At 39.0% G+C, this 15,759-nt stretch overlaps 2 protein-coding genes and 1 long non-coding RNA gene across 3 annotated transcripts in view; 1 reads left to right on the top strand and 2 right to left on the bottom strand.

Annotated features, from left to right (window-relative positions):
* Positions 1-983: 983 nt before the first annotated feature.
* LOC146713331 (Fc receptor-like protein 5) lies at positions 984-3,308 on the bottom strand. The gene is made up of 6 exons (XM_085447091.1): positions 3,257-3,308; positions 3,137-3,172; positions 2,542-2,805; positions 2,217-2,462; positions 1,965-2,141; positions 984-1,856 (listed from the first exon to the last, which is right to left on the bottom strand). The coding sequence occupies exons 1-6, from the start codon at positions 3,285-3,287 to the stop codon at positions 1,753-1,755; spliced, it is 858 nt and encodes a 285-aa protein (XP_085303217.1). The 5' UTR covers positions 3,288-3,308; the 3' UTR covers positions 984-1,752.
* A 3,801-nt stretch (positions 3,309-7,109) lies between these two features.
* The window catches only part of LOC146713325 (uncharacterized), a 62,799-nt gene continuing 54,149 nt past the window's right edge, over positions 7,110-15,759 (bottom strand). Inside the window, exon 2 of the long non-coding RNA XR_014917804.1 lies at positions 7,110-7,301. This is a non-coding gene — a long non-coding RNA (uncharacterized LOC146713325). The remainder of the gene's footprint in view (positions 7,302-15,759) is intronic.
* On the top strand, positions 13,132-15,268 carry LOC146713330 (butyrophilin-like protein 2; the record flags this gene model as incomplete). The annotated part of the gene is made up of 2 exons (XM_085447002.1): positions 13,132-13,468; positions 13,707-15,268. Coding segments are annotated over 2 exons (537 nt in total), but the record flags the coding sequence as incomplete, so codon positions are not given.

Below are 15,759 nucleotides of genomic sequence, written 5' to 3'. Positions count from 1 at the left end.
ATATCATGAGAGGAGTTTCTTTGTTTGACCAAAATAAACCAGGACATAAAATAAAGACAACAAACTAACAGCAGAAACTGAAGGCAACATAACTACACATCTATCTCACTCATCTACAATAAGTGAGATAGATGTGGTTTGGACAAGGTAACGTCTCCCTGCTTCAACCACTGATTTTTGGTCAGAAAGAGAGGAAATAAACTGTGTGCCTACTTCTTTCTGCCTTCACATTTTGAAAATCCTTGTTCCTTTAGTCTTGATTCTACATGTTTTTACACGTCTGAAAAGCACATCAGACACAAGGAGCTGTGTTAATATAACTGCAGTGAAAACACAGGCAGAATCGGCCTTCATCTCCTTATGATATTCAGAGGAAAAAAGTGTGTAGGTCTCTTTATATATGAAATGCAAATGATCATAAATCAGTGATTTGAAGACTTATAAAGGACATCCTGCCTAAGGATCATACAGAGCTGATAGAAAACATGGATGTTGATCTCCTTTAACTCTGTTAATGAGTTGTAGAAATGTCAGTGGGACAAGTGCTGTAGGGAGCAGTTCAGAAGGGGAATGGTCTGAAGGTGAAAACAGTTCAGAAGGTCGACCAGCAGATGACCTTGTTGGAGTCGTCTGCTGGTTTGTTAGATCACTGTGGAGGTCTAGTGACCATTGTCCTCAAAGGGAGGATGCGTTTAGGTCTGGAATCACCCTGGTAGAGGAATTTTCAGGCAGCTGCAGTGTCCAGTTTCCTTTTGAAAGAGAAGGTGAGCACAAGGAAGTAGCTGGTAAGAAACATAGCAAAGGAGGTGAAGGGACATGAAGTGTAACAACAACAAAATCCTTTAGCCAAGTCAGGAGTCCATTAGTCCTGGGTTCATTTCTTGGGCAAGTGCTCTGACATACAATGTAAATCAAGAATCAAATACAGACTCGAAGGCAGACTAAATTAACAAAAGTTAATCTTTATTGAGGATGAAGTTGGAATGATTCAACTAACTCCAAAAGTTACATTTTCAAAAAGCAGCGAACCAAAGTCCAGGTAGTTTCAGGGGAAAAGGTTCAGATGGAGTCACCGCCTGGTAGTTATAATTCCAGTCACACATCAGGAGTGTAATATCCTCATCAGAAAGGAGATGAAAACAAGAATTACCAAAATAAAACAGGATGTAGAATAGCATCTTCCTCTAAAACCTAATCTGAAAACAGTTGTAGGTTTCATTTAGAAATGAGTTGAATGCTTCCTACAATAGAGTAGTTACAGAGTTGCAGTGGTAAACAAACAAGCAAGGAGAGTTAAGGTAGAATACAAAACAGAACATGAGAAGAATTAAAAAAAAGAAGATACCAAGCACAAGACAGAATAATATAAATAAATTAAATTTCAAGTTAAAACATGCTGGGGAAAAGACCCCGGCCCATGAACAGTCCAGCTATTTAATCATGCAGGACAGGGACATAAAACATGAACATTATCTATGTAACAGTTTTTAGGTTTTCCTCCAATATCAGATCTGAAAACATCTGCAGGTTTGATTCAGAAATAACCTGAATACTTGGTGAAAAATACCTTAGGTACAGAGCTGCAGTAACATACACAGTACATCATGGAAATCCTCCTCTTAGGATGAATATTTGTTGTTTATCTGCATGAAAATATCCAGAGATGAACATCAGAGTCCATTTACTGCAATGACGTCAGAGGTGAAGAGGACAAAGTTAGTGAGACCCACAGAGACACAACAGAAGTTTGTTTCAGAAGCGATGCTCTGTGGTGACATCAATAATTACATCCTCATGTTTATCCTCTAATCCCTGCTCAGGATGAGTGGGAGGGATTGAGACGGAAAGTTTGTTCCCTGCACAAACAAAAAATATGAAAAAGTATCAGATGTGAGACAATGAAGATTTCAGAACAAAAGGAGTTCATCATCAGCACACTAAGTGAGGAAATGATTCAGTTTTACCTTTAGCTCTGTGTCGATATAAAGACACCATGAAGAGAGTGGAAATGAAATATGGACAGAACACCACCAGGTGGAGGACCACTCTGATAGCAAGGTGGAGGGTGGAGGAGTGAGAGGCCAGTGTTGTGGAAGAGGGAAGAGCAGAGGTGATGGGCTTCACTGTGGCTGTAGGTTTTTCTGCAGAGAGAATCCCACCTGTTCAGGTGAATATGTGGATGAAATAAAAGGTAACATAAGAGTGAAGCTCCTCACCTGTGACAGTGATCCAGCTGGATGGAGACTCTCCATGACCGCTGATGTCACACTTGTAGAGGCCTTCATCAGACCTGGAAACATGCTGGATGGTCATGTGACCTGTAGGCTGCTTCCTGATGAGGGAGCCATCTTTATAGAAAGCAGCTGGGAGGTTGGAGGGAGTGGTCTTTGTTTTACAGAGCAGAGTGACGTCATCTCCCTCCATCACAGGGAGGACAGGACTCTGCAGGATCACTGATCCACCTCAACACAGAGACAAACTACAGCATTTCATCCATTTACACACAGCTTCATCAACACTAACTCCACACACTCAGCTTACCAGTGACTGTCAGGTTAACCATGTTACTGATGGTACTCTGATTAGACTCACACCAGTAAACTCCACTCTCCCATTTGTACATGTAGCTGATGTTACAGAAAGAACCAGCTGATTTCCCCCAGTCAGCCCCACACTGAGTCCTCTGTTGTTTGCTTGTGTTTCTCCTCAGAGTCCATCCAGCAGAGCTGTCGTCCTCCTCACAGCTCAGAGACAAAAAGTCTCCTTCAAAGAACTGAGAGCTGCTGGGACTCACAGTCAGACGAGCTGTGAGTAATAGAGTAGTAGAGGATATTTAGACCAGGCCCATATTACATTTCATATCTTAACTTCTAGTCCCATATTCCTTGTTTTCATTCACTATCAATTGTTACTGGATGATAATAAATCAGATATTATTTCTTACATAAGAGTCGTTGTTAAGGTGCAGATGTATTTGAGTGTAAGACATCTGTTTAATTGTAATTCAACATGAAATTATGTAGACTGACAGGAGTAAGATAACATTGATTTGACTGAAGTTTGGCACCATGTTCTTAATTAATGTGTCCCAAGAGAGTGAGTCAGGTTTACAGTGTGACAGAAGAAGGTTACTGACCTTGGTTTGTGGTGCAGCTCAGCAGTGAGATCAGAACTAAAGAGAAATTAAACTCAGGTTAGTTCAAAGTTTCACATTCAACAAGACAGCAGAGGCATGAAAAACACAGAGTGAGCTTACAGAGCAGACACAGCAGAGACGTTTCCTCCATCCTGCTGCTCAATTATATCAGACCAACACCGACATCAGCTCACAGTCACTTCAAGCAAAACCCTCCTCTTTCTCGTTGACTGGCTGTTAGCGTTGTGGTTTCCTCCAGAAATGCACTAAAGTGAACATCAGCACCTGTGTAATGCCTTCACTGCCAGTCCGAACAAACCACAGGGATGTGTTATAGCTCTAGCTGACACAGAGTAAAATTACTGACTATGTTACTGAAAGGATTGATTTTATCAATTGTGTTACAGATTGAAAGAAACAAGTTTTGTCTTCCTGTAGCTGACAGCAGGAAGTGACCCGGAGGTGGTTTTGTTCCTGTTGACTTCTCTCTGTTCCAACCACTAACATGTGGTCAGAAACTGTGTGGATGCACGACATCAAACTGCATCAGGCTGTGGTTAAAGTTTTTAAAGGTATTTGGCAGAGGTGAGCTGACGTTTGATCACTTCTATCAGCTAACAGACTTTTTGTAAACCCTTTAACCATACATGTCGTTACACCTCTTATCTCACTGAAATCCAGCTGAACACGTTCCAGTTCACATTTCTCTTGGTTGTGTGTTTGGGATCATTGTCTTGTTTAAATGTTGGCCCTCATTTCATCTTCGTCAGGCTGGTAGCAACACTATACCAACTTCACTGCTGATTTGGTGTTTTCTGGATGATATGCAGTGCCTTTTGACCAAACGTGGTGTGTATTATGGCATCCAAAGAGTTCAGTTTTGGTTTTATCTTGCCAGACTATGTAATTCCAGTATTTCAAAGGTTTCTCTAAATGTTGTCCAGTGAACTTGAAACGTGCTTCAACAGGCTTTTGTTTCAGCAATGGAGTGTTGCATGGTGAGCGTGCATATGGGCCATGGCGGATGAGTGCATTGCTTATTGTTTTCTTTGAAACAATCATCATGAGATGTGTGTTGTGTGAAAACTTGCTAAAAAGTTACCTTTTTATAGACGATCAGTTGGGAAAGAATCAGCTGATATCAATTTCCACCAAGTGGCAAATTACTAATTACTGATAGATTTCAACTGGTGTCATAACTTTCCACGCCTTTTTCCACCTGCTTTTCTTCACGTGCTCAAAAAGTTTTCCCTGTGTTATTTCTAATTATTACACTTCATTTATGGACAATGGACATCTATGGTTTTCTTTGCACGTGTGGATTGGTTTGGAAATGCGTATATATAATATATATATATATAGCTCGAGACGTTGTGGAGGGTGAAGGTAAAGGTGGTCCCAGTGGTAGTTGGAGCAGTTTTCCTTTAACACAAGAGGACTTAAAGACTCAATTAAGCGCAAAGCTGTTTTTCTGTTGTGCAAGGGGCAACAGGCAAATTGTTTTTTTCTTGATATCATCTCTTATTTTCAACAAAGTTGGGGGGGGGGGATCCAATTCCTATTAGTATGTGATTTTGAAATTTTTAAACTGGCCATAAAACTCTCCAAATTTCATCAACAAGTTTTGTTAAATTGGAAATTAATGTTTAAACATAACTTTAGTCCCCACAACATTCCATTGTGGAATAATAGGGTGATATTAAATCAGGGGAAATCTATGTTTGTGGAAGAATGGATGACAAAACAAATTTGGTCTGTGACACATATAATGGATGAAAATGGAAATATACTTGAATTAAACAGGTTTATTGAGAAATATGGCATGAGTTGCTTGCTTGAGCTCTCTAAAAAGGTTTCACAGAATATCCCAGTAGTCCTTATCAATATGATAAAGAACAGTTTTTCAAATATATCGACTCCAAATTTACATAAAATTAAATTAGATGGTCTTGACTTGGTTAATGAAAAATGCAATAATCAGTTTTTGAGGAGGTATTTGGTTAACACCTTTCTCCAGGAAAAAACACTCACTCATCTTTAAAGATTATAACAAATCTGAGATCTCGTTGATCAGAACCAAATATTTAAAATGTCCATTCCCCCCCAAATTTAAAGAAGTCCATTTTATAACTACCACAAATATTTACCCCTCCAATGAATTTATGAGAGAAAGATTTAAATTAAGGAACCTTTTAAAAAAACAAGCGCGTCCATGCTCACAGGTGTACACACGGGTGATCACACCCACAAACTACACCCTTTTTGGCTCCTACCTCAAAGCACACTGTGTTCTGTTGATCTTATGTGCTGCACAATAATGTTTAATATTTAGTATTTACTGTCATATTCCCATATATCATTGTGATGTTGTTTATTCTATTACTCTTGTTTTCTTCTGCTTGTTCTCTTTTTTCTTTCTCAGCAGGTGATCCAGGTGATCGATATATGCATTTTTTTTCTGCCCATTCTGTTGGTTTTTGTCTTTTGCCCTTCTCCCCCGTCCCTCTTCTCAGCTGTTTCTCTTTCCCTCTTTCTTTCTCCCCTTCTTTCCCCCAGTCAAGTCTGTCCCGTATTCAGCAAGTGAAAATAAAATAAACAATAAAAGGTGAATCAAATGGACCATTACGGCAAGGCTGGGATGGTCAATTTGGTAAAGTAAATCCGTTGGGCATCTTTCTTTGCCTTTAGACAACAATTCTGATGGCAAAAGAGCCAAACGGTAGTGATGTGTCCTGTGTGTCGAAGCGTCGAATCGTGTGTCGGGTAATCTCGGGGGCGTTTTTGTGAAGCGCGTATCGAGGCTTGCTTTGATTACGTATGCAGTGACGTTCGAGGCCTCGCGGGCAGTCCGTACCACGTGACTGATTCAGGGACTGGTTCACCGGTTCGCGCCAGATTCGAAATTAAATGGGCAGCAAAATACAGCTGATTTCCCATCACACTGTGTTGTGGAATTGGATTACGTACGTGTTACATAGTTACTTGAGCATTTCTTCTTCGATGGAACCAGCAAGGAAGAGATGTTTTTTTTTTAATTTTGTCTCTCCTAATAAAGTATGCACATAAAGTATCCTAATATTAATATTAAGTATCCTAATAAAGTATCCGTCGACGGGTCCGGGCTTCGTGTTTACGCCTTTTTTGCGCTGATTCTGAAGCTGCAGGTTTTATTTCTCTTCAAACAATATTGACCGAACCAGCAGCAAAAGAAGATCCAAACTACCTTCACATAAACATCGTCATGAATTTCCTCTGACTTTTGCTGTTTTGCTTTCACCAGGATAAAATCACACTTCATGCACAGCTTTCTCTCTCTCACACACACACACACACACACACACACACACACACACACACACACACACACACACACACACACACACACACACACACACACTATATTTCAAGAACAGTTTCCCGTCTAAAAATCTGTTTTCTGCATTATTCGCTTGTTTGTTACGCATAAGACCGCCGTTGTTTACAGCGCTGTCAGCCGCTGTTTTTTCCCATTTAAATACTTCCGAAAAGAAAACCTAATTTCTGCCGTTCAATAGGCTACTAAAATAATTTAAACTTTTTAACATTATGCAAAATTGCAAAACGCTAAGGTGTGTCTCTAATAAAACCTCTATTTGCTCTGCTTCAGTTCAGCAGCATCAGGTAATGTTCATTTGTTGATTGATGGTTTTCTTTTGGTTTTGATCTACTGCAGAATATTTTTATAGAATCGTTTTTCTGTTTTAGCCTCAGCTATGTTGACACAAAGGCATCTGCTGTGATGCTTACACATTAGATAAAGTCTCGAAAGTGTCAGCTTTCTTTTTATAGTTATACAAATATGCAAATGTACTGATCTATGATCTGAATTATACTATTGACAGACTGTCTGAGGCTAACAGTTTCATACCAAAACGCTGTCCTGATAGTTTCCACTTTCTCTTTTGTATCACACATACTGAGACAATATTCGGGATAAATAACCAAGAAAACAATTTATTTATTCAGTTTAGAGGTTTACACATCATTATAATCACAGAGCCCGCTTCACTTGAATTGTCCACTTGATGGCGCAGTAGAGCAAATGAATCATCACAATGCTTCGAACCATGAGTCGACCAATTGGGTGGAAAGCTTCAGTTCATCATGAGGCTTCATCTCACCATCACTACCAAACGGGACAGGCAAAAAAAAAAGAAAAAAAAAAAAAGAGAAAGATTTAAATTTGTGTCAGACAACTGCTATATTTGTAAAACAACGTTGGAAACAACAGAGCACATGTTTTATGGGTGTGTGACAGTCCGGAATTTATGGAAATCTCTCATTTAGCTCCATACAAGTTCATATAAAAGAGGAGAAAAAATCCAAACAAATGAACTTGTTTTGCCTGCCAGGGTGACCTAGAGCCAGGGTTGGCAAATTTGCTATCAAGAGTAATTTCTAAGCAGTGTTTGACCAAATCTGTTTAAGATCATAACTCATATTTGTAACATAGTTTTCACAGCCTGTTGAGCCTGTTCATATTCTGAAATGGTTAATCATAATCGCATCATGTGACTTTGCAGCAGGTTTTTGTGATTAGTTGATACTTTAAATTTGCCTTTTTATTGTGATTTTTCCTTTTTGTCATTTATGAAATTAGAGAATTTTCTTTTGAAGCCAACAAAACAGTGATTGAATTAAATAGAAAAAAATATTACTGTGGATATTTATTTAAGCTTACTTTGATAGACCATTTTGATTACTACCTGTGTTTGTGCAAAAGAGTCAAAAGTAGCTGCATTGTATTAAAAAAGGGGTGGGAGGGGTGGTGGTGAGGAGCTCAGGCAAATGTAAGGTACTCTACGAAAGCAATGTTTTGGACATGTCCCATTGGGTTGAGGCCCCCAGCAGCCCAGGATACACTGGAGAAGATCGCATCTTTTGGCTGCTTTGGGGATACCTCAGTGTCCCCCCTGAAGAGATTGAGGAGGTGGCTCTGCAGAGAGAGGTCTGGGCTAATCTGCGTAGACTGCTGCTGTGATCCGAATTAGAATTAGTAGCCAAAGATGGATGGGTGGGCAGTCTAAACATATTTGCTTAAAAAAGGGCCAATTCATTCAGTCATTTTGACTGAATTGCAGAAGCAGATGAAGCATGCAGTAATCAGTGTTGGTGGTGAAAGCAAATAAATCTGAGTAGATATTGTTACACTCTTCTTATATGGATCTGGACTCCATAGAAACACGAAAAACTAGACATTTGTGTTTACATTCATGTTAACCACAAGTACTGAGGTTCAGCGACATTCACCACCAGGTAATTAAAATTCAGGTGTTAGACTCCTTACAGGTAGAGGGTGTAACTAAAATGTTGGAAAAAAAAATACACACACACACAAAAGAAATCAGTAGGCACTGCAGAAGCACAAGTGGGAAATTGCAATGTTCACTAAATATGAAAATATGTAATTAATTACCTTTTTTTTTAAAACTAAATTTCCAAAAAAGCAACTCTTTTCATGTTATACTACTGTTTTTGGGATGCAGGAGTGATTTAGACTTACCAGGCTGTGAAAACGTGAGACTGAAATGTTTTATGGCTCCATTAAGATAAATTTTGGCCAAAACTTGCTCAAAACATTTCTTGACATTAAATGTTGCATACCCGTGGTCTGAATGCTAACTGCATTATTTAAAACACCTGCTACTTTATTGATAACCAAAGGCACGACTGGAATACACAAAACGCTACATGTATAAAGGTAATTAGCTAATTTACATCATGGAGCCCTGCTCACAAAAACTGGCATGGATTAAATTCAGTTTTATTTATATAGCACCAAATCATAACAGTAGTCGCCTCAAGGTGCTTTATATTGTAAGGTAGACCCTACACCAATACATACAGAGAAAAATCCAACAATCATAAGACCGCCAATGAGCAAGCACTATGCTTTGGAAAAAAGGAAAGTTCTAAGTCTAATCTTGAAAGTAGAGATAGTGTCTGTCTCCCGAATCCAAACTGGAAGCTGGTTCCACAGAAGAGGGGCCTGAAAACTGAAGGCTCTCCCTCCCATTCTACTTTTAAATACTCTAGGAACAACAAGTAGGCCTGCAGAGCGAGAGCGAAGTGGGCCTGATTATTTAAGACCTTTATATGTGAGGAGCAGGATTTTGAATTCAATTCTGGATTTGAAGGGAAGCCAAAACAGGAGAAATATGCTCTCTCTTTCTAGTCCCTGTCAGTACTCTTGCTGCAGCATTTTGGATCAGTTGAAGGCTTTTCAGAGAGTCCTGATAATAATGAATTACCGTCGTCCAGCCTGGAAGTAATAAATGCATGAACTAGTTTTTCAGCATCACTCTGAGACAGGATATTTCTAATTTTAGAGATGTTGCGCAAATGGAAGAAAGCAGTCTTACATATTTGTTTAATATGTGCATTGAAGGACATGTCCTGGTCAAAAATGACTCCAAGGTTCCTCACAGCGTTACTGGAGGCCAAGGTAATGCCATCCAGAGTAAGAATCTGGTTAGATACCATATGTCTAAGATTTTCAGGGCCGAGTACAATAACCTCAGTTTTATCTGAATTAAGAAGCAGAATGTTAGCGGCCATCCAGGTCTTTATGTCTTTAAGACATTCCTGCAGTTTAACTAATTGGTGTGTTCAGTGATGGGAATAACGGCGTTACTAATGGCGTTACTTTTTTCAGTAACGAGTAATCTAACTAATTACTATTCCTATCGTTACAACGCCATTATAGTTACTAACAAGAAAATGCAGTCTGTTACTATTTTTCAACAAACAGACGGTTGAAGCTGTGTTCAGTTTACCACATCTTATATCAGCTGCAGGAATTAGCTGTAAGTAATCTGGACGCTACAGCTTTAAGCAGCTGCGGGCTCCCGCGGACGGTAATCACATCACTGTCTAGCACAACACCTGGAGCTCATGGGCAAAACAATCGCATGAGAGCCGCTGTTTGACTGAGGAAGAATAAAATAGTCGTGGTAAGTCAGTCACATGACCACTTAAAGACAAAGCAACAAGGTGAGATATACCAGTTTTTAAATTGATAGGCCAATTAAAACCAGAGTCATGATAAACAATATTTTTCCTCAATAGTTTCACCACATTAGCGCTAGCAAGCACTCTCTGCTTATGAGCTAAAAACCAAACAAAACTAGGGGAAGTTTTAGGAGTGACAGCGAGAGAGAGAGTGAGTTTTGAGATGTGAGAGATTTGTGACGTTTAGCGTGTTTGGAGTGTGTAGTTAATGTGTCGTCTTGTGTAGTTCACGTGTAGTGTTGTGGATAGTTTTGTGTTGTGTATCAGAACAATGAGGCGACTGCTGTCTCCAGGTAGAAACAGGCGTGATACACCTGCTGCTCAGACCTGCAGGTATCAGGCTGTGATGTTCTCCTTCATAGTGGACAGAAATTATATTTTTGGAGTGGCACAAATAATTTGTGAGGCATCTTATTGAAGGCAGAACAGCTGATTGTTCTGTAAATAGTTTGAAACGGTTGTTTTAAAAAATGGTAAAAGGTAAATGGATTCAAATAACTTTGTTGTTTGCAAAACTTTTTAAAATTTTAAAATTGACAATTAATATTTGCATCTAAAGTTTTGAAATATGATTCAATAAAATGTTTGTGGTTGTTACAGTAAAAAAATATAACTTTTTCTACTCTGATTTTATGGTTTTTGTCTGATTTTGGATCAATTGTGTTAATACAGTATGTCAAAATGAAAACATAACTGTAAATTCAGACACGTCAGGTTGTGCTGAAAATGATGATACCAAAGAAGGCAAAGTAAATAATTTTTAAAGGTGAAATGTGGAGGGAAAATCAAAAGTAGTGAAAAATGGCCAATTATACCCTGGACCCCAGAGGGTTAAACAGTTTTTTTTAAGTAACGCAATAGTTACTTTTCAAGTAATTTCTTGATGCATTCTCAATCATCCAGGAAAGTAAATCACGAAATCATGAAAATGAATGCTATATCTTCTGATGAAAACTTAATTAACTTTAGTGTGTGAAGAGGACTCTCCATTTACATGAACAAATTAGACTCTCTTAGATATACAAACCACTGCAGCGCAGTACCTGTAATATACATGGATGAAACCCTGTCTGTGAAGCTGTGTTTTACATCCAAATGCCTCGAGGCCTTATGACATCCTCCACACTATGTACTTGAATATATTAAAGTGATGAGCACCTCTTTCATTGAATTTTGTGTGTTTTAATCAACTTTGTTACATCTGTGGTCTTTCCAGTCAAAAGTGACCACCATAGGAAATGAATTGGAATCTACCTTGACTTGTTTTTCCTACAGATGTGCTGATGGGGTGATATGTGTGTAGTGGTTAGTGGGCTGTTATGTTGTAAATTGTTTAATTGCATAAAACAGTGCCGATTATGGCTGGGTATCGTCACTGATTTCTAGAATCGATTCGATTCCGACTCAATTTGAATTGGGGAAATTTTGCCTCAGACAGACAGAAATATTATAATTTTGATCATGCATCAGTACATTTCCATATTTCTATATCTCTAAAAAGAAAGCTGACACTTACGAGACTTTATAAAACGTGTAAGCATCACAGCAGCTTTGTAGGATAGTAGGATAGGACACAGAAAAACATAAAGGTGATTTTCCTGGCCTGGGATTTTATAAAAAAAATGTTATGCAGTAGATCAAAAACGAAAGAAAACCATTAATCAACATTAATGAACACTAGAAAGTGCATTTTTTGCCGACGGATCAGACTCTCCTCCACACAATTCACATTCATAAAGTGCTCTACAAACCCAACATTACAACTAACAGCTGGATTTTCTTGTGTCAGTGCAGCTTGTCAAACTAGAAAGCACCACTTACTGTTAAGAGAGAGAAAGTATATCCTCGGTTTCTTAACTTAGACTTAAACTTACAGCCAGGAGCAGCACAAAAGTGACCCTCTGTTGACTGATTTTTTGTTTTAGTGTCCTTATTTTCCTCTGTGTTATTGGTTCTGTTACTAGTTAGCTAACATGAACTAATGTAAGTCTATTGAACACAACCAATCAACCAACTCAGTGATGTAACTTCAGTCAGATTAAATTCTGTACATTTGATTAAAAACTAATAGTATTAAAATATCATCAAGCAGCTTCCTAATTGTTGGACGTTTTTCTCAGTTTCTTTTTAGATTTTTTTGTTTTTTATTTCCCTGAAAATGAAAAACACATGTAAAATGATGGAAACTGCATTTTACAGGAACAGGTCGGGTGTTTAAATGCCTTCAGCAATATGGCGGCAGCAAATACGCGTCTTACTACCATGATGCTTTGTTTCTGTGCTTCAATCTGTTGTCGTCTACTCGGCATCCTCTTTCAAGAAGTCTGCATCTGGGAATTGTTTTAGATTTGATCAACAAACAATAGATTCAGTCTTTCTGGGAGAAGCTGTAGCACATCAGCCCAGTTTAATAGTTAAAGCTCAGTCAGAGGAGCTTTAACTTCTCTGACTGAGGAGTTAAAGCTCCTTAAATTTACCAGCATTTACCAGGGAAATGTTGGTAAATTAATAAACCATCAGCAGAGCTCGAAGTTCACACAGCTAGCCTCCTCCACACATAAATAACTGAGCTCAAATTCTTCCAGAGTGGATGGATGTCAGCTGAACATGCCAAATTGTTTGAAGGGTTGACTTCTGTCTGGTTCTTTATTGCCCTCTGTATATTTTTCGTGTGAAACACATGGGCCCTGCAGGGCTGTGGGGTTTTATGTACTGGCAAAAACACTGAAATGTGTAGGAAAAAAGTTCACGTTAGAAACCACAGAACTGAATTTATTTACAAATTTTATTTTTAAATAATTTATTTAAAACCACTTTTGTCCTGGTTGAACAGCACACACAGAGTCTCATATAATATTCTCTCCCTTTTTCAGCTCAACAGAGCTAACTGGTTTCTGATCCTTAGTGTAGTTTTACATTAACCTCTCTGCTCTGTGTTATTTCCTCTTTCAGGCCAGAAAAGCATCACAGCTCATTCTGGACAGGACGTCACTTTCCCGTGCCGAGCTCCAAACAACAAAGCCATCCATGTAAAGTGGAGCAGAACTGACCTGGGGGAAGAATATGTCCTTTTGTACCGGGATGATGTGTTTGTTCCAGGAAACCAGCATCAATCTTTTCAGAACCGGGTGGATCTGCAGGACAGACAGATGAAGGATGGAGACGTGTCTTTGATTCTAAAGAATGTTACGACTGCCGATGCTGGAACATACGAGTGTAAGGTGTTAGTCGGAAAAGAAATGAGGCTCAGCAACACCATCACACTGACTGTTGATCCTCCAGGTGAGTGAGTAGAGTTGAGTGTGTGTGTGATCAGAGGTGAAGCTGCTTCCTGGTTGTTGATGTTTGTTTCTAAAGATGTTGTTGATGAGACTTTGTAGAAAGCAGCTGGTCTGAGTGATGTGATCAGAGTGCAGTAGATAATGTCTGACAGCAGTTTGAAGAGGAAATGGATTCTGTTCTGTTCTTCACTCATCACCTACCTGACAGCTGACACCTCACACCTGTTTCTCACCTGCAGGTCAGACAGGAGGAGGGACAAAGGATGGAGGGAAGGAAGTTGAAGCGAAGAAGGCAGGAGGGAAGGAGGAAAAATTGTATTTACTAATAGCTGGACTGTCTGTGCTGGTTGCTGTTGGCTTTTTTCTTATCTACAGAAAATGTAAAGCACAGCAGAAGCAGGGTTCATACGAGCCTCCAATTGAACTTCAGCCAGTTTGAAAGACCTCAGAACTTTTCCCGTTTTAACTCACATGCTGATGATGCAGCTGACCAACAGATAATCTCAAACAACCAAACCAGAGTTTCCTGCAGCAGCATCCTCTTCTGTGAACACTATAAAACAACAGCAGCAGTACAGACGTCTGTCTGTGTGAGTCAGCTTTATGAATCACATAAGGAAAAAACTGGTCAAAAACTGTTGAATCTGCTCAGAGTTCATGTAGAGTCTGGTCCACATGTCTGTACTAATCATTCAGCTCCCTCCTTGAAGTCTTTTTTTGTGAGTGCAAAGGATCCTGAGAGCTGACTTGTCTGCAGCTTTCGACTTCTGATAAGCTCAAGAAATAGTAATAATTTTGAATTTGTTTTCCCGACTGCAACATTTACATCGGATGCCCTGATTTGGAGCAGGGACACAGAAAATCATGTTCAGGAGAGTTCAACCATGTTCAAGGGACGTTACCTTTCAGATGCATGATGGTTGGGTGGCAGCATTGGCGCATCGTGTGCCTGGAGGGACTGTCTATTGAGGACCTAGAAGATTTATACCTATTTGGAAGAATGATAACAGGGTTTTTGCCGATCGGAGCTGGCTTGGCCCTGGCATATCGAATATTAAAGAAAGTGGTTACAGCTGTTCAAAACCCCACAAGGCAAGCCGCTATAGAGGGAAGGGCTCATGGGTCGACTGGACCAGCGCAGAGTCATGCTGCAGGACCGGATGCTGCTGTCTACATCACTAAACTCTCACCCCATTTACCCACCCCTGTTGCTGTTATCATTTCATGTTATGGTGTGAAGTCATGTGCTTTTTGTGGCGAGGAGTTTTTTTTGTTTCATGTTCTCATACTGATCTCCTACCAGGAGCTCAGTCTGAGTAGAGTTCTCTTTTTTTCTCCTCCACCCCCCTATTGTGTTAAACATTTCATTGTTTTTCTCTACGTTACCTGTTCTGACCGGTTTCCCCAATGTGATGTTTGTGTAATATATGTATGATTGGAGGTCTAATTTTTCGCTGCAGGCAACTGCAAGTGACAAAAAATAAGGCTTCATCATTGCACATTGTAAAAACTGTGTAATTTATTCATCTAAATGATATGGAAAGTATTCTAAATTTAAGTATGTCTTTGTAAAGTTATTTTAATTTGTCTTAATAAATTAAATGGAAAATTAGTGATGGTGAGATGAAGCCTCGTGATGAACTAAAGCTTTCTATCCAACTGGTTGACTCATGGTTCGAAGCATTGTGATGGTCATTTGCTCTACTGCGCCATCAAGTGGACGATTCAAGTGAAACAGGCTAAATGATTATAATACCATTATGTGTAAACTGAATAAATAAATTGTTTTCATGGTTATTTATCCCGAATATTGTCTCAGTATGTCTGATACAAAAGAGAAAGTGGAAACTATCAGGACAGTTTTGGTATGATTGTGTAACTGTTACCGTTGCCAGGGCTGGGTATCGTCACTGATTTCTAGAATCGATTCGATTCCAATTCAATTCGATCCGGGGAAATTTTGCCTCACACAGTCAGAAATATTATAATTCAGATCATGGATCAGTACATTTTCATATTTTTATATCTATAAAAAGAAAGCTGACACTTGCGAGACTTTATAAAAGGTGTAAGCATCACTGCAGATGCCTTTGTGTCAAAGTAAAATAAAACAGAAAAATGTTTTTATAAAAATATTCTGCAGTAGATCAAAAAAACGAAAGAACGAACCATTAATCAACAAATGAACATTACCTGATGCTGCTGAATTGAAGCAGAGCAAATTACAGAGGTTTTATTAGAGACACACCTTAGCGTTTTGCAATTTTGCATAATGTTAAAAAGTTTAAATTA

Source organism: Copadichromis virginalis, linkage group LG3 (assembly GCF_057382275.1).
Source record: "Copadichromis virginalis isolate Kocher_CV1m ecotype Utaka linkage group LG3, C_Virginalis_male_GT1.1, whole genome shotgun sequence".
Classification (NCBI taxonomy): Eukaryota; Metazoa; Chordata; class Actinopteri; order Cichliformes; family Cichlidae; genus Copadichromis; species Copadichromis virginalis.
This window is presented reverse-complemented; position numbering and strand designations above follow the sequence as displayed.

Bases quoted from the DNA above. Each gene is read 5' to 3' on its own strand.
- LOC146713331 (XM_085447091.1), bottom strand. From the start codon at position 3,287: ATGGAGGAAACGTCTCTGCTGTGTCTGCTCT. The intron at 2,463-2,541 runs GTAAGCTGAGTG...CTCTGTGTTGAG, and splicing joins GGTTAACCTGACAGTCACTG to GTGGATCAGTGATCCTGCAG. The intron at 2,142-2,216 runs GTGAGGAGCTTC...TTCTCTCTGCAG, and splicing joins CAGCTGGATCACTGTCACAG to AAAAACCTACAGCCACAGTG.